Here is a 21,779-nt window from a genome sequence, read left to right on the forward strand (position 1 = left end):
TGTCAGGGCCTCATTAACTGTTTCAACAATCTTCTGGGTGTTGTTTCTACACTAAGTCTCTGCCATCAGTAAAGGGCTGTTCATATTCTTCTGGATGGATGGCATCAAGAATCAGCAGCACCATTTCCTAGTTTGCCTCTAGTTTGTGTGTCTGCTGTTAAGTGAGAATTGGTTAAATTTAACTTAGAGGAAAATAATGTGAATAAGAATACCTTCCTGTCAGGGGAAGGAACTGTAATATATGCTCAACTCGGGCTTTTCCCTTTAACCTAATCAGAAAATGGTGACTGGGCATTAACCTGACTTGGATTTCACTTCAAATCTTTGAAATGGTTTTCCCATCTGTGGTTTGTCCATGAATAATTGTCATAGTAATTGTCAAGCTAGCAAAGTAATGCTCAAAATTCTCCAAGCCAGGCTTCAACAGTATGTGAGCCCTGAACTTCCAGATGTTCAAACTTGACTTAGAAATGGTAGAGGAACCAAAGATCAAGTGGCCAACATCCATTGGATCATCAAAAAAGCAAGAGAGTTCCATCTATTTCTGCTTTATTGACTACACCAAAGCCTTTGTGTGGAACACAACAAACTGTGGAAAATTCTTCAAGAGATGGGAATACCAGACCACCTTACCTGCCTCCTGAGAAATCTGTATGCAGGTCAAGAAGCAACAGTTAGAACTGGACATGGAACAATAGACTGGTTCCAAATTGGGAAAAGAGTACATCAAGGCTGCATATTGTCACCTTGCTTATTTAACTTATGTGCAGAGTATATCATGAGAAACACTGGACTGGATGAAGCACAAGCTGGAATCAAGATTGCAGGGAGAAATATCAATAACCTCAGATATGCAGATGACATCATCCTTATGGCAGAAAGCCCAGAGGAACCAAAGAGCCTCTTGATGAAAGTGAAAGAGGAGAGTGAAAAAGTTGGCTTAAAACTCAATATTCAAAAAAAGAAGATCATGGCATCTGGCCCCATCACTTCATGGCAAATAGATGGGGAAATAGTGAATGACTTTATTTTTTGGGGCTCCAAAATCACTGCAGATAGTGACTGCATCCATGAAATTAAAAGATTCTTGCTCCTTGGAAGAAAAGCTATGACCAACCTAGGTAGCATATTAAAAAGCAGATACATTACTTTGCTGACAAAGGTCCATCTAGTCAAAGCTATGGTTTTTCCAGTAGTCATGTATCGATGTGATAGTTGGACCATATAGAAAGATGAGTGCTAAAGAATTGATGCTTTTGAACTGTGGTGTTGGAGAAGACTCTTGAGAGTCCCTTGGACTGCAAGGAGATCCAACCAGTCCATCCTAAAGGAGATCAGTCTTGGGTATTCTTTGGAAGGACTGATGCTGAAGCTGAAACTCCAATCCTTTGGCCACCTGATGTGAAGAGCTGACTCATTTGAAAAGACCCTGATGCTGGGAAAAATTGAAGGCAGGAGGAGAAGGGGATGACAGAGGATGAGATAGTTGGATGGCATCACCAACTCAATGGATATGAGTTTGAGCAAGCTCCAGGAGTTGGTGATGGACAGGGAGGCCTGGTGTGCTGCAGTCCATGGGGTGGCATAGAGTCGGACACGACTGAGCGACTGAGCTGAACTGAATTGAATTGTCAGAGTCAAGGAGGCACTTGAAGTCCTCCCATCAGACCTGGAGAGAGAGTACTTGCATCTTATGCTCTGACTGTGCTAAATGAAGAAGGGGATTCAGGTGTCTTTTACAGAGCATGGTCAAGATTGCTATGCTACAGTGTGGTGCTGTTTTGAGAAAGAAATGAAAACAACATAATATCAAAACATAAAAGCCAAGTGGAACAGTTTGTGAAAACTGTCAACAGTGAAACAGAGGCCAACTAAATAGTGTGTGTGTGTGTGTGTGTGTGTGTGTGTGTGTGTGTGTGTGAGAGAGACAGAGAGAGAGAGAGAGAGAGAGAGAGAGAGAGAGGCTGGAAACCTATCTTAAAATGGCCTGTTGTTTTTAATTAAAGCCAAAAGCGTGAGATGATAATTTCTAAGCTACAGAAAGAAACAAGTGAAATACTGAATTTCCACAATAGAGCTATTGCTGCCTTTCATTGGATGCACTCCAGTTTAAGCTTTGAATGAGCAGGGGACCTGTGTGCCTGTATGTCTTTGTGGCTGTCAGGGAGGGTTATGATGGAGATGATCTCTTACTTTTTCTTGTGGTCACATGCTTTGCATATTGTGATCCAGACTATGAGCAGGGTCCCATTGTTGGCTTGATGTGAAAATAGGCCTCAGTCAGCAATAGCAAGTTATAATCAATTCATGTCCTTTTTTTTTATTTATGGAGGGTGTTCATATGTGTGTTTTGATTCTCACAGCATCATTGAGTTTAGTGACTCTTGTTTCTGCAGCACATTCTGTAGAAGAGGAAAGTGAGACTTAGGGAGATCAGCAAACTTCTTATCCTGGAGACCCTGCTGTGCCACTTGCTTTCTCCTCAAATTTGCTAAAGTAGAGACAAAAGAGGGCTTTGTCTGCAGAAAGGTACTGCTGGGCATCATAGATTGAGGCCTGACGGGTTTAGTAGATAACAAACTCCCCCAAACTCTGTTTGTCTGTGCCAGGATCTGTTCAGTGGTAATTACAGGCAATCTAAGATTTGTAATATAATGCTGTGTAACATAAACTTCGGTTGTTATCATGTCATTCAGGGATGTTCTTATTATCTCCCCCCTCCATCAGGTACTCTGATTTGTCTATTTAGTTCTTAAATAATGTTAAATTATAACTTTTGATAGATTCCAAGATTCTCAAGTCGAAACTTCATATCCTTCTTAGCTTTGAGTTTTTCCTGTTTCCATGGACAAGAATCTACTTAGTCCAGCAGTTTTTCTATGTGTCCCTTGAGCACACTGTTTCTTTCCCTTTGATTTTTCATGCCCAGACTGTTCCATCTTTTTTTTTTATGCTTCATTTTATAGCAGTTTTAGGTTTATAGAAAAATTGAGCAGGCTCTGCAAAGTTTCCACACACTCCATCTTCTGATTACCCCTCCCCTCAGTTTTCACTATTATCATCTGCATTAGTGTGGTACATTTGTTACAATAGATGAACCCAAAACAATACATTATTACTAACTAAAATCCACACTTTACATTAAAGTTCATTTTTTATTGTACATTTCTATGGGTTTTGACAAATACATAATGTCATACATTCACTAGTACATTATCATGCAGAGGTTTTACTGCCCTAAACCTCTGTGCTCTGCATCTTCATCTTTCCTCCTCACTCAACCATTAGTGGTCACTGATCTTTTTCATGTATTTATAGTTTGCCTTTTTCATAGTGTTTTAGAGTTAGAATCATACACAATGAAGCATTTTCAGACTGGCTTCTTTAATTTAGTCAAATGCATTTAAGATTTCTCCACATCTTTTCATGGCCTGATAACTCATTATTTTTATTGCTAAATAATATCCCATGGTTTGGTTGCACCTCAGTTTGTTTCTAAATGGAGCTAGTGAAGGTCATCTTTCTTGCTTCTAGTTCTTGGAAATTATAAAAGAAATTGATATGAGTATTGAGGTACAGGTTCCCATGTGGACATAAATTTTCAATTCATATGGGCAAATATCTAGGAGAATGATTACTAGATCATGTAGTAAATCCCATGTTAATCTTTGTTAAAAAAGTGCCAAAATATCTTCCACAATGGCTGTGCCATTTCACATCCCATTAGTAATGAATTATAGTTCCTGTTGCTCCACATTCTCTTCAACATTTGGTGTTTTCAGTGTATTGAATTTTAGCCAGTCTAATAGGTATATAGTAGTATCTTGTTGTTTTGATTTGTAATTTCCTAATGACATTTCTGTCGAATATCTTTTCACATGCTTATTTTTTCTGCTTCCATATCTTGTACTGATCTTGTCAGTCTACCACTTGCCTTAAGTATCACTGTGGAAGGCACAGGTCAGGTATTATCTCTGCAGAGAGAGAGTGGGAAGCTGAGGCTGAGATCAGTAAAATGTTTTGTTTGTGACACATTTACTCCTTGATAAAGTGAGACCTGTGCCTTCACCTCCTGGGCCACCAGCTCTCACACCTGTGCCTCTAGCACAGACCTTCACACCTGCATGTCCAGCTGCACTGTGACACCACTGGGGGGTCATCTCAGCTTGTCCACAAGAGAAGTCTCCTAAACCTGCTTCCACCATCTTCCCAAACTCAGTAAATGGAGACCCTGTCTTTCCCCTTCCTAACCGCAGACACCATAGTCCTCTTACAGCCCACACCTGTCCCGTCAGCAGGTCATACAGACTCCACCTTCCTAATGTGTCTGGAGCAGGAGCCCACCTCTCCATTCCTGCTGCTTCCACTCTGGTCCTGGCCACTGTCATCTCTCACCTAGATATTCCAGTAGACTCCTCGCTTGTATATGCCCTCACCTTTCTCCCATTATTGTCTGTTTTCCACAAAGTGCAGGACTGATTTCTTAAAAACCTCAGACCTTAATTTATTTTTTCCATTTATTTTTATTAGTTGGAGGCTAATTACTTTACAATATTGTAGTGGTTTTTGCCATACACTGACATGAATCAGCCATGGATTTACACGTATTCCCCATCCTGATCCCCCCTCCCATAAAGAGGGAAAAAAACCCCCTCAGACCAGGTCAGTACTCCCTTTACTCCTTTATTGGAGGGCCCCCAGGCTCCTCCTGCTCTGTCTCCGCCCTCACTCCCCTCACTCTTACTCTGCTCTCCTGCCTCCTCGTCCTGAACCCCTTGGGCATCTCCCTGTTGCCCCTGCACCCGCCCCTCCCTCTGTGAGGAGCAGCCTCTCCAGGTCTGCCTGAGCCCCTCCCTCTCCCCCAGATCTGCTCACACCCGCTCTGAGCAGAGCCCTCTGACTCCAGTGTGGAGTCACTTCCCTTCTTTACTCTCCATTTGACCTCCTTTTCCTTCTCGTCCTTAGTTCTTGGGCTCAGGTTAATTTTCCATATCGTCCGTCTCCCACCATGGAAAGAAATTCTGAAACTTTGTTTCCTCATGGCTGAATTCTTGTGCCCAGAACGATGCCTGCTGTATAGTTGATGCTCAATAAATACCTGTTATAATGGTTAAATGCACAAATGCTGTGAAAAAAATATAGAATGAAAACACATTGAAAGCCCTGAGAAGTTTTTTTTTTTTTCTTTTAATGTTCAAAGTTACAATTTAGTTCTAAGCTATGAAAAGAAGCACACTGCTGCTGGTCAAACACTTCTATGAAGTACTAACGCTAAAGGGTAAAGATGGCAGGAGGACAACACATTTTAAATTTTTGTTTTTTTCCGTTTTTTCTCTTCATGTAGGATTTACAGTTTCTGGAAAATGGAGATCTAACTGTCGTAGGAGACCGAGGAATCACACTGAGTGGAGGGCAGAAAGCCCGGGTCAGCCTTGCAAGGTAAATGGCATTTCAGTTGTCATCCTGCCCCTCCTCCTCCATGGCTCCTAGTGGATGTGAGCACACAGACCCTGCTCACTGGGTGGGCCTGTGTGAAGCAGGGTCTTGGCTCTTTCCCTAGGCTCTTGGAATGAACATAGAGTTTTTGAACACTGTCATGATTCAGAGATGAGACTCAGGGAGTGTGAAGTGTCCTCTCCTGAGGTCTCTCTACGTTTTCTAGAGCCCTGTATCAGGATGCAGACATCTACCTCCTGGACGATCCGCTCAGCGCAGTGGATGCAGAAGTCAGCAGGCACTTGTTGGAACAGTGAGTTTGCCCCTGCTTTCTATCATCTCTGCTTTCCAGGAACTCTGTAGAGATCAGGGAAGAGAGCTCAGGAAAGCCTTTGTACTTTGGGAGACTCAGTTCGCTCTGCCTGGTGTCTCTCTCTCTCCTCCCTTCCCCTCACAGAAGATCCATCATAGAGAAATTTTGCATCATGTTGAGGTCAAGACAGGAAAATACAGCAGATGCTTCTGGTGTGTGGAGGACAGTGGGGTCTGTGCTTTAGGGAGTGAGGGATAGATGGCAGATTTCCCCCTGCTATTTGTAGTTGCTGAATCCAGACCCCAGGGATAAGAAGGACAATGAATAGGGTGGTCTGGTGGTCTAGTGGTTAATAATCTGCCTTGCAATGCAGCGGACATGTGTTTTATCCCTATTGGAAAACTAAGATCTCTTATGCCATGGAGTAACTAAGCCCATGGGTCACAACTATTGAGCCTGCGTGCTCCAGAGCCTGCACACCACAGCTTGAGAGTCTGTGCATTGCAACAAAAGATGCTGCATGGAATGATTAAGACCTGACGCAGCTAAATAAATAAATAAATATTTAAAGAAAAGAAAGATGATGCATGCTTTTTTTTTTTTCCTCTTTTTCTTTTTTTTGTTTATGTGTCGGGGGGAAATGTTCGGCATAATCTTGAGTCTAGAGTGACCTTGTGAAATTACAGGAGGCTCACCCTACCTCTGGCATCACAGTGTTCTATGCACACAGCCTGGTGGTTTAGACATAGCCTTTTCTTAAAGTTGTCCAGGGCACAAGACCTCAGACCTCCCCGAGTCATCCATGTTGGTCCCAAATTCACCTCTGGTGCTTGGCTCATGCTGTCCCCTCTGCCTGATGTATCTTTTCTCCTCTCCTCACCTTCTAGTTCCTTTCCCCCCACCCCCCCCCCCACCCCCGCTGTGTAACACTTTAGAAGTACTTTTTTTTTTTTTTTTAATTTTAATTGGAAGCTAATTACTTTACAATATTGTATTGGTTTTGCCATACATTGACATGAATCCACCATGGGTGTACATGTGTTCCCCATCCTAACCCCCCCTCCCACCTACCTCTCTCCCCATCCCATCCCTCACTGGGATTACCCAGAAGGATGAACGCTTTTTAAATTGGAGAGTGGGACTAGGTGACCTGCTACTTAGCTGCCAGTTCTTTTCCTCCATCATTTGTTTAAGGCATGTTAGAAGCCAAGCTTTTAGTCCTGGCATACGACTTCTGTGGAAAGGCCTTGTTGATTTATTTTGCTTGTCATTCCGTTGGTTTCAAATTCTTACTAAAGTCCAGAATTTCAAAGTGATTTATTCCTCACCAGCATATGGCCTCAAACATTAACATTGCTTCATCGATGCTTAGTAGAATGAATACTTAGACCCACATGTAGGGTTAACTTGAATTTGAAACTAGGTATCTAGAATCTGGCTTAAGTCCTGACTCTCACTTTGTGTTTCTGGAATTTGTTGTTGGTAGTTCTTGTTTGACCACTGAATCCCTGAGGTAGAAAGACTCTGATGCTTTTTTGTGTATAATATGTTCTAATACATGCTGACCAAGACCTCTGGTGGAGTCTAGACGTGTCTTTTTGAAAGTCTCACAAACTTGCTTTTTCTGAAGCAGCATCCACATCTACTCCATCTTGCTGTTGTTCACCTTGGTGAAGCCAACGAGTCCTTCCAGCTGCACTTATTAAAGCCCTGCTGTGTGCCCTGAGATCGATGCCCTTAGAGATGTCACTGCACAAAACCTCTTGGTTTACAAAGCAAGACGGTCAGCCAGGAGAGGGGAAGGGCCCACACTGGGCAGAATTAAGGGAAACTAGGATGCTCAGCTCTCATTCCTGCCAGTAAGGAACCTGTCTCTACTTGGAGCTTGTTAAGACACAGGGCCAGGAAAAGGTCAGCAGTTCAGTTCAGTTCAGTTCAGTCACTGAGTTGTGTTTGACTCTTTGTGACACCATGGACTGCAGCATGCCAGGCCCCCCTGTCCATCACCAAATCCCAAAGTTGACTCAAACTCATGTCCGTTGAGTTGGTGATGCCATCCAACCATCTCATCCTCTGTCGTCCCCTTTCTCCTCCTGCCTTCAATCTTTCCCAGCATCAGGGTCTTTTCAAATGTGTCAGTTCTTTATGTCAGGTGACCAAAGTGTTGGAGTTTCAGCTACAGCATCAGTCCTTCCAATGAATATTCAGGACTGATTTTCTTTACGATGGACTGGTTGGATCTCCTTGCAGTCCAAGGGACTCTCAAGAGTCTTCTCCACAAAAGCATCAACTCTTCGGCACTCAGCTTTCTTTATAGTCCAACTCTCATATCCATACATGACTACTGTAAAAAACCAAGCTTTGACTAGATGGATGTTTGTTGGCAAAGTAATGTCTCTGCTTTTTAATAAGCTGTCTAGGTTGGTCATAACTTTCCTTCCAAGGAGTAAGCATCTTTTAATCTCATGGCTGCAATCACCATCTGCAGTGATTTTTGGAGCCCCCCAAAATAAAGTCTGACCCTGTTTCCACTGTTTCCTCATCTATATCCCATGAAGTGATGGGACCAGATACTATGATCTTAGTTTTCTGAATGTTGAACTTTAAGCCAACTTTTCACCCTCCTTTTTCACTTTCATCAAGAGGCTTTTAGTTCCTCTTCACTTTCTGCCATAAGGGTGGTGTCATCTGTATATCTGAGGTGATTGATATTTCTCTCGGCAACCTTGATTCCAGCTTGTGCTTCTTCAAGCCCAGCATTTCTCATGATGTATTCTGCATATAAGTTAAATAAGCAAGGTGACAATATACAGCCTTGATATACTCCTTTTCCTATTTGGAAGCATTCTGTTGTTCCATGTCCTGTTCTAACTGTTGCTTCCTGACCTGCATATAGGTTTCTCAAGAGGCAGGTCAAGTGGTCTGGTATTCCCATCTCTTTCAGAATTTTCCATAGTTTATTGTGATCCTCACAGTCAAGGGCTTTGGTATAGTCAATAAAGCAGAAATAGATGCTTTTCTGGAACTCTCTTGCTTTTTTGATGATCCAGCAGATGTTGGTAATTTGATCTCCGGTTCCTCTGCCTTTTCTAAAACCAGCTTGAACATCTGGAAGTTCATGTGTTGCTGAAGCCTGGCTTGGAGAATTTTGAGCATTACTTTGCTAGTGTGTGAGATGAGTGCAATTGTGCAGTAGTTTGAGCATTCTTTGGGATTGCCTTTCTTTGGGATTGGAATGAAAACTGACCCTTTCCAGTCCTGTGACCACTGCTGAGTTTTCCAAATTTGCTGACATATTGAGTGCAACACTTTCACAGCATCATCTTTCGGGATTTGAAATAGCTCAGCTGGAATTTCATCACATCCACTAGCTTTGTTCGTAGTAATGCTTTCTAAGGCCCACCTAACTTCACATTCCAGGATGTCTGGCTCTAGGGGAGTGATCACACCATCGTGATTATCTGGATTGTGATCTTTTTTGTACAGTTCTTCTGTGTATTCTTGCCACCTCTTCTTAATATTTTCTGCTTCTGTTAGGTCCATACCATTTCTGTCCTTTATCGAGCCCATCTTTGCATGAAATGTTCCCTTGGTATCTCTAATTTTCTTGAAGAGATCTCTAGTCTTTCCCATTCTGTTGTTTTCCTCTATTTCTTTGCATTGATCACTGAGGAAGGCTTTCTTATCTCTCCTTGCTATTCTTTGAAACTCTTCATTCAAACGGGAATATCTTTCCCTTTCTCCTTTGCTTTTCACTTTTCTTCTTTTCACGGCTATTTGTAAGGCCTCCTCAGACAACCATTTTGCCTTTTTGCATTTCTTTTCCATGGGGATGGTCTTGATCCCTGTCTCCTGTACAATGTCACGAATCTCCATCCATAGTTCATCATGCACATTATCTATCAGATCTAGTCCCTTAAATCTATTTCTCTTTTCCAGTATATAGTCATAAGGGATTTGATATAGGTCATACCTGAATGGTCTGGTGGTTTTCCCTACTTCTTCAATTTAAGTCTGAATTTGGCAATAAGACTTTTGGCAGTGTCTTAGGTTAGGGCTTTTCACAGGATAGCTATCCCACAGTCTGGGTTGCTATCTCATGCTACTTCCCTCAGATTGCCCTCAGGGCATTCAGGCCTGGTCCTTACCCTAAGCAATGAAGCCTGCTCCTCCCTGTCCCTCCCCTGCTTGCTAGTGGATGTAAGCGTCTGGGCTGCTACTCTGCTGGGAGTTGCTGTTAGGCAGGTAATCTATTGGTTTTCATTATTTATATATTTCTCCTTCCGGTTATTTTGCCTTCTGAGATTCCAAGGCTTGCCACAGACCAGCTGGAGAGAGTGTTTCCTGGTGTTTGGAAGATTCTCTCTTTTTTAAGACTCCCTTTCCAGGACGGATCTCTGTCTCTACCTCTTTTGCCTCTCTTTTTATCTTTTATATTTTGTCCTACCTCCTTTCGAAGACAATGGCCTGCCTTTCTGGGTGCCTAATGTCTGCCAGCATTCAGAAGTTCTGTGGAATTTGCTCGGCGTTCAAATGTTCTTTCAATGAATTTGTGGGGGAGAAAGTGGTCTCCCCATCCTATTCCTCTGCCATCTTAGGACCGCCTCCGAGGACCCAGTTCTTTTGCTGAAGGATGAGTAGAAGCTCAGGTGTGGAGGGAGGAGGAAACAGGGCTGTGAGGAGAACAGCAGGCACGCCCTCACCTGGAGGAGGTGGGGTGTTCGGCAGAGAGAAGCTATTTAGAAATTCTTGCTTTCAGGCCCTGTGTTAGTTTGCTGGGGCTGTGTCCATCCAGGCTGCTATCACAGGAGACCAGAGCCGGGGAAGCTTAGAAATAACAGAAGTTTATCTCTCATAGTTTTGGAAGCTGGGAATGTCTAAGATCAAGGTGTGGGCACTTCGGTTTTGAAAGGTTGTTGCTGAACGATAAGACACGGGATTCTTGGCCTCCGGAGGAGACAAATTCAATCCAGGGCCAGAGACGAGGCTGGATCGCTCAGAGCTTTTGTATAATAAAGTTTTATTAAAGTATAAAGGAGATAGAGAAAGCTTCTGACATAGACATCAGAAGGGGGCAAAAGAGTACCCCCCTCCTAGTCTTTAGCTGTATGTTATATAGTCACTCACAGTCTGTTAATGAAAAGAAAGGAATGTCATAAAATTTAGAATGGCACCAGATAATTCATCCCTGGCCATAAAACGATTGACTTGAATCTTGTAGAAGGGCAGAATACCAACAAATAGTTCCGTTTACATAGATTAAGGGAACAATACCTGAGTAAGTAAGTTAGGCCTTTTGGTGGAACCAACTTGAAGATACAGTCTGGGGTTCATTAACATAGCTTAAGACAACATTTCCATAAGAAAAAGAAATGTACTGGTTAACTCAAGGTTTGAGAGTAGTTAGCTTTAGGTGAGACCAAGTGTCATGGCAACACAGCATTTTAAGAGAAACCTCCTTTTAAATTTGTATAGAGAAGGAAAAACATATCGCTGGTTTTTCCCTCCTGCTGCTTAAGAGAGATAAAAATGTCTGGCACTTGCAGCCTCTTTCCTCCACTTGGAGACCCCTGGCCTTCCTGCCTGTTACCCTCTCAGTTTCTCCTTAGACCTCTCTACTTGGCTTCTAATTGCATTCTTCTTGCATGGTCCTCACATGGTCCTCCCTCTGTCCACATGCACCCCTGTGTCTCTGTCCTTATGTGTTAGTCTCCTCTTCTAAGGACACCAGTCAGATTATATCTGGCCCACCCTAATGGCCTCATCTAACTTAAATACCTCTTTGAAGGTCCTGTCACCAAATTCTAAAGTACTCGGGGTTAAGACATCAGCATGTACATTAGTGTTGCAGGAAGGGGGACCCCTTCCAGGGCCCGAAGCTGGGCTCTTGTCTAACACTCGGAAATGAATTGTCCGAGGAGACACATGCTGACAAAGCAAGAGATTTTATTGGGAAAGGGCACCCGGGTGGAGAGCAGTAGGTAAGGGAACCCAGGAGAACTGCTCTGCCGCATGGCTCACAGTCTTGGGTTCTATGGTGATGGGATTCGTTTCCGGGTAGTCTTTGGCCAATCATTCTAATTCAGAGTCTTTCCTGGCGGCGCACGCATTGCTCAGCCAAGATGGATGCTAGCAAGAGGGATTCTGGGAAGTGGACAGACACGCGGTCTTTCCTTTTGACCTTTCCCGAACTCTTCCGGTTGGTGGTGGCTTATTAGTTCCGTATTCCTTATCAGGATCTCCTGTCATAAAATAACTCATGCAAATGGTTACTATGGTGCCTGGCCAGGGTGGGCCGTTTCAATCAGTGTGCTTCCCCTAACATTAGTAGGGGGAAAGAATTCATTCTCAACTCACAATTCATGCTACCTAGCAAAGTAAAAAGATTTCAGCAGTTAGCAGTGTGTGTGTGAGAGAAAGAGAGAGACATGTGGGGGCAGCTTAGCTCTGGATACAAGGAGCTGGTGTTCCACATTCACTAGCAGGGTCATTGTACGAATTCTACCAAAGTTTGTGTGTAACATGTGCCTAGTGCTGGGGTGATGACAGAGGTCTGGAGATGAGTGGTGTTGATGGTTACACAACAATGTAAATGTACTTAACATTACAGAGCTGTATACTTAAAAATGGTTAAAATGGTAGATTTCATATTCTGTGTATTTTGCCACACAAAGAATGCACAGTAGTACTGACTCTTTCAAAGTAAGAGAGCAGCACAGCTGACACTTGGCATGGCCTCCAGCTCTCTGGTCTGACCCCCTTTCCCAGCCTCTCCTGATCATGGCTTGATGAATTTTCCCTTAGAGAAGTGCCTTGTGTCTTGTCATGAGTTCAGTGATGGCTCTAGTGCTGTGGCAGAGATTCCCCAACCTGCCCTTCTGGTATCATGAATAGCTCAGACTCCCTGTTCTCAATACCCCACCCTGAATTCAGAAATGTCTGTCACTCTGTTTTGTGTGTATCTGCACAAGTTCTCCATCAGTGTAAGAAGAGATTCTGCTGACTGTTGTATTTGCATCACCAGGAGGGGAGAAGACAGAGTTCTGATTGTCAAGTGTCACTGCGCTCATCACAAAAGCTCTCCCAAGTTCTTTTCTGAACCCAGGATGTGTTTATAAAGCCCTCTCAACATTTTGGGTGTAATGACTCTGGATGTACACTTGATAGAAGCAGGCTTGTTAATTAAGACCGTCCTTTGCTAATCAGAACCACATTCTCTGGGGAATCTTAGGGCAGGGAGCATGAATGCAATATTTAGGATATCACTTAGCAGCAACTGAGAATGTTCTCAATGAGTTAGAAAATTGGATGGAACATTATGCTATGAGAGATGGTGGTTGTGTTAAAGCTTAATAATGGGGAGTATTTTGTATTAGAAGTGAGTGAATCATATTTCTACTAGCCATTAACAGTTTTCTTCAGTCATGAATCTATATCCAAGGTTTTTAAGGTCTGTAAGTTTTACACCTGTACGTTGTTACACTTACTACACTAAGTGAGTTCTATCACCTACATAAGGTGAGGGGCCTTAGGTGAACTGATGCAGTGACACCTGTGTCCAGCCATGGATTGTGTCCTGGTCCAGCCCTTGGCCACCTGATGTGAAGAGCCAACTCATTGGAAAAGACCCTGACACTGGGAAAGATTGAAGGGAAAAGGAGAAGGGGGCAGAAGAGGATGAGATGGTTAGATAGCATCATTGACTCAATGGACATGAATTTGAGCAAACTGTGGAGACACTGGAGGACGGGGAAGCCTGGTTTGCTGCAGTCCATGGGGTCACAGAAAGTTGGACATGACTTGTGGACTGATTGACAACAATTCCATGCAAAACTTTAGTACTAACTGGAGGAAGGGGTTACTCAGTCAAGAAACTTAGGTACAAAAGCTGAACTAAGACATGTCATAAGGTAAAAATAAATCTGTTTGGAATTAATGAAATGATGGTGCATGTGTCTGCATCCCAGGGTCTTCTTTCTGATCACAGACCCTGTGTCCAGAGGGTCCCCTCAGAGTTTTTCTATTCTGAGTCCAAAACATATGACCACTTGTGGTTAGGAAGGAGTGGGGAAGGAAGCTGACATTTACTGAGCAGGCTGGTGGTTAGACTTCTCAGAACATGTGATTGTCATTGATGTTTTCTGAGATGAAGAAACTGAGGTTTAGTGGCTCGTCTGAGGAACTGAGCTGCAGTCTAGTGCCTCCAGGTTCTCCATCTGACTCACTCAGCAGGCTGAGCTCTGGCCCATGTTCCTGAGATTTGCTTTGTGAGGGTGCAGGGCACTCAGAGTACCTGCCTAGAGCCCTGCCCATGCTCAATGGGGCCTCGGACCTGGCTACTCACTTCTCTGAAGGGGTTGTGGGCCCTGTAGGAAGAGATTGGGACTGAGTTCCCTGGGGTCTGCATTTAAAATGTAGGGGCAGTTTGAGGGGGTTGCTGTGAAAAAAAAAAAACACACAACACTTAAGTTTAGATAGTTTGGGGGGGAGTCTTGGCTAAGAGAATTGTATGTCTTGAACTGTTGGATGATTTCCTCTGATTTGGGCCATTTGGACTCTCATTTTTCATTTTCATATTCAGGAAGTTTTCGGTTCAAATGAAAAGTTTAAATTCTGGTTGGGATGGAATATTGCAGAGACATATGGAGGTCACACTAGCATTCATTTTCTATCTAATGCTATTTGGGAAGAAGTGTCTAGAAAATGCACTCTGGCAAAGGTTACCAAGAGTCTATTAATTTTTTGTTGTTACTATGTACCTTATGAATAATAAACAATCACTTAGAAAACTGCCTGAGAAAAATGTACAGAGTTTTAAATGACATAGATTCCTCTTCTCCAATTCGTGTATAGTGATGAAATAGTGTTTTAGTTCAGTCAGGTTTTGGAATCTCAGTATTGGTCAGTTGTTTATCATCATGAAACATGTAAATAATTGATGAGTTTTTTGAGGGGAAAAAAAAAAAAAAACCTAACTGCTGATACCTCCTTCACTGGACTGGTTTTTAGAATTTTTTAGCAGAGCTGGATTCAGATTTGCTGCTGATGAATTTGAGGGCCTAGTCAGATTTATTGATTTATATTGGTACTTAGTTTGTATTGGCCATTCTGATGACAGGACCACAGTCTTGTCTAACTCAATGAAACTAAGCCATGCCATGTGGGGCCACCCAAGATGGTCAGGTCATGGTGGAGAGGTCTGACAGAATGTGGTCCACTGGAGAAGGAAATGGAAAACCACTTCAGTATTCTTGCCTTGAGAACCCCATGATCAGTATGAAAAGGCAAAATGATAGGATACTGAAAGAGGAACTCCCCAGGTCTGTAGGTACCCAATATGCTACTGGAGATCAGTGGAGAAATAACTCCAGAAAGAATGAAGGGATGGAGCCAAAGCAAAAACAATACCCAGTTGTGGATGTGATTGGTGATAGAAGCAAGGTCCGATGCTGTAAAGAGCAGTATTGCATAGGAACCTGGACTGTTAGATCCATGAATCAAGGCAAATTGGAAGTGGTCAAACAGGAGATGGCAAGAGTGAATGTCAACATTCTAGGAATCAGCAAACTAAAATGGACTGGAATGGGTGAATTTAACTCAGATGACCATTATATCTACTACTGTGGGCAAGAATCCCTTAGAAGAAATGGAGTAGCCATCATGGTCAACAAAAGAGTCTGAAATGCAGTTCTTGGATGCAATCTCAAAAAGGACAGAATGATTTCTGTCCATTTCCAAGGCAAACCATTCAATATCATGGTAATCCAAGCCTATGCCCCAACCAGTAATGCTGAAGAAACTGAAGTTGAAGGGTTCTATGAAGACCTACAGGACCTTTTAGAACTAACACCCAGAAAAGACGTCCTTTTCATTATAGGGAACTGGAATGCAAAAGTAGGAAGTCAAGAAACACCCAGAGTAACAGGCAAATTTGGCCTTGGAGTACAGAATGAAGCAGGGCAAAGGCTAATAGAGTTTTGCCAAGAGAACGCACTGGTCGTAGCAAACACCCTCTTCCAACAACACAAGAGAAGACTGTACACATGGACATCACCAGATGGTCAACACCGAAATCTGATTGATTATATTCTTTGCAGCCAAAGATGGAGAAGCTCTATACAGTCAGCAAAAACAAGACCGGGAGCTGACTGTGGCTCAGATCATGAACTCCTTATTGCCAAATTCAGACTTAAACTGAAGAAAATAGGGAAAACCACTAGACCATTCAGGTATGACCTAAATCAAATCCCTTATGACTATACAGTGGAAGTGAGAAATAGATTTAAGGGACTAGATCTGTTAGGCAGAGAGCCTGATGAAATATGGACGGAGGTTCATGACATTGTACAGGAGACAGGGATCAAGACCACCCCCATGGAAAAGAAATGCAAAAAGTCAAAATGGTTGTCTGAGGAGGCCTTACAAATAGCTATGAAATGAAGAGAAGCAAAAAGCAAAGGAGAAAGGGAAAGATATTCCCATTTGAATGCAGAGTTCCAAAGAGTAGCCAGGAGAGATTAGAAAGCCTTCCTCAGTGATCAGTGCAAAGAAATAGAGGAAAACAACAAAATGGGGAAGACTAGAGATCTCTTCCAGAAAATTAGAGATACCAAGGGAAAATTTCATGCAAAAATGGGCTCAATAAAGGACAGAAATGGTATGGACCTAACAGAAGCAGAAAATATTAAGAAGAGGTGGCAAGAATACACAGAAGAACTGTACAAAAAAGATCTTCATTACCCAGCTAATCACAATGGTGTGATCACTCCCCTAGAGCCAGACATCCTGGAATGTGAAGTCAAGTGGGCCTTAGGAAGCATCACTATGAACAAAGTTAGTGGATGTGATGGAATTCCAGTTGAGCTATTTCAAATCCCCAAAGATGATGCTGTGAAAGTGTTGCACTCAATATGCCAGCAAATTTGGAAAACAGCAGTGGCCACAGAACTGGAAAAGGTCAGTTTTCATTCCAATCCCTAAGAAAGGCAATCCCAAAGAATGCTCAAACTACCCCACAATTGCACTCATCTCACACTCTAGTAAACTAATGCTCAAAATTCTCCAAGCCAGGCTTCAAGAATATGTGAACCGAGAACTTCCAGATGTTCAAGCTGGTTTTAGAAAAGGCAGAGGAACCGGAGATCAAATTACCAATATCTGCTGGGTCAGCGGAAAAGCAAGAGAGTTCCAAAAAAACATCTATTTCTGCTTTATTGACTATGCCAAACCTTCGACTGTGTGGATCACAATAAACTGTGGTGCCGGGAGCCAGCACACTTGATCCCACCCATGACAAGGTCATGAGGAGAAGACCTGACAAGCAAGCCAGATCAGGACTTCAGGGATTTTGAAAAGCTGCCCCGGCTCTCACCTTAAAGATGATATCTGTCTTTCTGATGCTTGCTATATTAGACTGCTCCCTAATTTCTGTGACACAGGTAGACGGCTTTCCCCGATCTCTCTCCAAACAGAATCAACTTAGAACTTTAATCAATATGTCTCCTGGACGGTGGTATCCTGTAAGATTATCCAGGATGAAAGGAGTATTTCAATTTACACCCCCTTCTTGCATTCTAGCCTGCTTGGCAAATGCGTAATAATGCACATGACTGCTCACAACACTTTAATCATGAACAGCATAAAGAACCTGATCACACAAAAGGCCCTAATAGGCACAGAGCCCTTTGCGGGGTGAGGAAGCCCTATTAGAGAACATAAAAATATTCTAAAAGTGGTTATAGTTAAATATTTAGAAAAATAAGAGTTTAGAATTGTTCATTTTAACCAGGAATGCTAAACAGGGGCTGCCTCACTGGAGCTGCAGAGGCTTTGTGTGGTAAACCTTTTAGATAAATTTAACTGATAACTTCTGCAAAAGGACTGACCTTTGTGTTCATTAAAGAATAGATTATGGAAAACAGCTTTGCATTCACCTAGGTCATAAAATGTCGATAGGCCCCATGACCAGAAGATAATGTAAAAGACTCTCACAAAGAAGTATGCAGAAAACACCCTGGTTTCGTGAAGGATAAGCTGATGTAATATTAAACTACTTTCCCCTTAAAAATGTACTAACTTAGAATATAAAAGCTACAGTAAAAAATAAAGGTTGGCCAGACTGCTGCACACCCCCAGTCTGGCCTCTCTCTCTCTCTCTCTGTCTCTCTCTCTCTCTCTCGCCGATGCCATTCATCCTGAGGGTACCCCTGGATCCTACTGAGGCTGGACCCCGGCACTGTGGAAAATTCTGAAAGCGATGGGAATACCAGACCACCTGACCTGCCTCTTGAGAAGCCTGTATGCAGGTCAGGAAGCAACAGTTAGAACTGGACATGGACAACAGATTGGTTCCAAATAGGAAAAGGAATACGTCAAGGTTGTATATTGTTACCCTGCTTCTTTAACTTATATGCAGAGAATATCATGAGAAACGCTGGGCTGGAAGAAGCACAAGCTGGAATCAAGATTGCCAGGAGAAATATCAATCACTTCAGATATGCAGATGACACCACCCTATGGCAGAAAGTGAAGAGGAACTAAAAAGCCTCTTGATGAATGTGAAAGAGGAGAGTGAAAAAGTTGGCTTAAAGCTTAACATTCAGAAAACTAAGATCATGGCATCTGGTCCCATCACTTCATGGGAAATAGCTGGGGAGACAGTGGAAACAGTGTCAGACTTCATTTTTGGGGGCTCCAAAATCACTGTAGATCATAATTTCAGCCATGAAATTAAAAGATGCTTCCTCCTTTGAAGATAAGTTATGACCAATCTAGATAACATATTAAAAAGCAGAGACATTACTTTGCCAACAAATGTCCATCTAGTTAAGGATCCAGGGGTACCCTAGGATGAACGGCATCGGTGAGAGAGAGAGAGAGAGACAGAGACAGAGAGACGGAGAGAGAGACAGAGAGACAGAGAGATGGAGAGAGAGACCAGACTGGGGGTGTGCAGCAGAGTCTGGCCAATCTTTATTTTTTACCATAGCTTTTATATTCTAAGTTAGTACATTTTTAAGGGGAAGGTAGTTTAATATTACATCAGCTTATGGTTTTTCCAGTGGTCATGTATGGATATGAAAGTTGGAGTGTGAAGAAAGCTGAGCGCCGAAAAATTGATGCTTTTGAACTGTGGTGTTGGAGAAGACTCTTGAGAGTCCCTTGGACTCCAAGGAGATCCAACCAGTCCATCCTAAAGGAGATCAGTCCTGGGTGTTCATTGGAAGGCCTGATGCTGAAGCTGAAACTCCAATACTTTGGCCACCTCATGCGAAGAGTTGACTCGTGACAAAGACCCTGATGCTGGGAGGGATTGGGGGCAGGAGGAGAAGGGGATGACAGAGGATGAGATGGCTGGATGGCATCACTGACTCGATGGGCATGAGTTTAAGTAAACTGCGGGAGTTGGTGATGGACAGGGAGGCCTGCCATGCCCCATGGATTCATGGGGTCAAAAGGAGTCGGACACGACTGAGCGATTGAACTGAACTGAACTAGTTTGTATTATTTATTTGGTGTTTAAACCATGGATCTTCAACTCCTGTGTTGTCTTTGTCTCATTATGCTTTCAAAATATGTGTTTTCAATTGGAAGCACCCCCATTCATGTTTTTACATACTGTACCTTTACATTTGTAGGTGTATTTGCCAAGTCTTGCATGAGAAGATCACAATCTTAGTGACTCATCAGTGGCAGTACCTAAAAGATGCAAGTCAGATTCTGCTATTGGAAAAGGTAAGTAATTTCTAGAAGTCTGTGGAAGTTGCTGACTGACACTTAGGTGTGTTGAAAGCCAGGCCTCCCAACAGGTCACTCTCCTTGGGTTAATGGTAAATGCCCTCTTTTCCCTCAGTTGTACACTCCCTTTGTCTCAGAGCTGGTGGTATTCTTACATTTGAGGATGAATCCAAAGGCCTGTAGAAATGTCACTATTACACTCTGAGCCACATAAAGCCTAAAGTGTATAGAAGTGCAAGGCTACCGAATCATCACTGTTCTAGTGAAATTGTTAAGGATAATGATGCAATGTTATTTAGAACATTTTGTTTTCCTTTTCCAGGATTTAAGTCAAATTGTATTATTTGGAAATTAGAGATACTAAGACCTATTTGTATCCGCATGATTGCCATGCACAGTTTGCCTAAAGAACATCTTCCATTAGTACAGGAAGCAAGGTTGGGTAGCCAAGCACTCAGGTCAGAGACACCCACTCTGCTGGTGTCCCCAGTTGCTGGTCTCCCTGCCCAGGTCTCTATATGCCCAATACATGTGGGAGCCTGTGCAGCAGGACAAGGCCCTGCCCACCCGGGGCTCCTGTTCTTATGGGGACAGATGTGACAAAGAAGGTGACATCTTGGCTCCCTCCCTGAGGAGCTGGTACCTCACAGGGTCTGAGCGACATGAAGGTGGGGACTGTGCTGTCACCTGGGAGAGGGAATCTGAGGCAGGGGGTCTTAAGGAAGGAGCTGACCTGGCAGGTTGGAGGAACAGCAGGAAGACCAGCATGTCTGACGAGAGTGAGCAGGGGGACGTGGAGGGAGCTGGTCTCTGAGCAGTGAGCAGCGAGCCTGGGGTGAGATGGAAGCCTTGGATGGTCCAGAGCAGAGGAGGATGTGGTCTGATGTGGGATTTAAAAGAGTCCTCTGATGGTCACTGGAGAGGTGACAGCAGAAGCAGTTAGAAATCTTAGTAAAGGTGAGGAGACAGAAGTGTGGACTCAGGCTAGAGTATCAGTTTCTAGAGCTGCTATAACAAAGTACTGCAAACTGGGTGACTTAAAACAACAGAAATTTATTTTATTTTATTGAAATATAGTTGATTTACAATATTGTATTAATTTCTGCTGTACAGTGAAGTGATTCAGTTATACATATATTTATTTTTAAATATTCTTTTCCATTTTGGTTTATTATAGGATACTGAATATAATTCTTTGTGTGCTACACAGTATATCCATTCCATATATAATGCTTACATCTGCTAATCCGAAACCTCTCACTCGAAGTCTCCCCAGCTCCCTCCCTGTTGGGAACTACAGGTCTGTTCTCTATGTCTTTAAAACAACAGAAATTTATTGTCTCCCTGCTCTGGAGGCTACAAGTCCCCAGTCCAGGTGCTGGCAGGGCTGTGCTCTCCCTGAAGGCTGCAGGGGAGAATCCGTCCTTCCTGCCACTGGTGTGCGCTGGCCTTCCTTGTGTTCCTTGGCTTCCAGCTGCAGTATTGTGGTCTCTGCTTCTGATACAATGTGGCCATTATCCCTTGTTTGTCTGAGTCTCTTCTGTTCTCATAAGGACATCAGTCATATTGGATTTAGGGTCACCCTGCTCCAATGTGGCCTCATCTTAGCTTGATTGCATCTGCAAAGACCCTGCTTCCAAATAAGGTCAGTTCACAGGTACCATGTTTAGGGCTTGAACACACCTTTTTAAGGGGCTACCATTCAGTGCACAACACCACACACGATTGGGAGTGGGTTGGAGATTAGGGAGAATTTTTCAGACTTGGTAGTTGTTTGGTATTTCACCCCTTGGTTTGTCTGTGTCTGTGCCTCAGAATCTCTGTTGTTAACCCTTGTCTCTTTCAACAGACCCGTGGCCAAATCTCTCACTTATCAAATGAATTTATGCTTTAAGAAAGATTATTAAAATACACCATTCTACCTCTTGAAGCAATTCCATGTGTAGACTGTTCTCCACCCCTCCAGGAATGTGGAGCTCAGATTACTTAAGCTTGAGACCAGTTAACTTCGTGTGCAGAGCAGATGATGTGCTGTGCTTAGTCACTCAGTCATGTCCAACTCTTTGTGACCCCAGACTCCTCTGTCCATGGGGATTCTCCAGGGAAGAATACTGGGGTGGGTTGTCATTCCCTTCTCCAGGGGATCTCCCCATCCTAGGCATTGAACCCAGGTCTTTTGCATTGCAGGCAAATTCTTTACCATCTGTGCCACCAGAGAAGTCCAAGAATACTGGAGTGGGTAGCCTATCCCTTCTCCAGGGGATACTCCAAACCCAGGGATTGAACCAGGGTC

The 21,779-nt window shown here is 43.2% G+C and overlaps 1 protein-coding gene across 1 annotated transcript in view; it reads left to right on the forward strand.

Moving 5' to 3' along the window:
• Positions 1–21,779, forward strand: part of LOC122687097 (ATP-binding cassette sub-family C member 4-like) — a 330,146-nt gene that overhangs the window by 185,666 nt on the left and 122,701 nt on the right. Inside the window, exons 12-14 of the mRNA XM_043892537.1 lie at positions 5,345–5,439; positions 5,663–5,749; positions 19,387–19,483. Of these exons, the coding sequence (XP_043748472.1) occupies positions 5,345–5,439; positions 5,663–5,749; positions 19,387–19,483 (279 nt within the window). The remainder of the gene's footprint in view (positions 1–5,344; positions 5,440–5,662; positions 5,750–19,386; positions 19,484–21,779) is intronic.

This window comes from Cervus elaphus, chromosome 30 (assembly GCF_910594005.1).
Source record: "Cervus elaphus chromosome 30, mCerEla1.1, whole genome shotgun sequence".
NCBI lineage: Eukaryota > Metazoa > Chordata > Mammalia > Artiodactyla > Cervidae > Cervus > Cervus elaphus.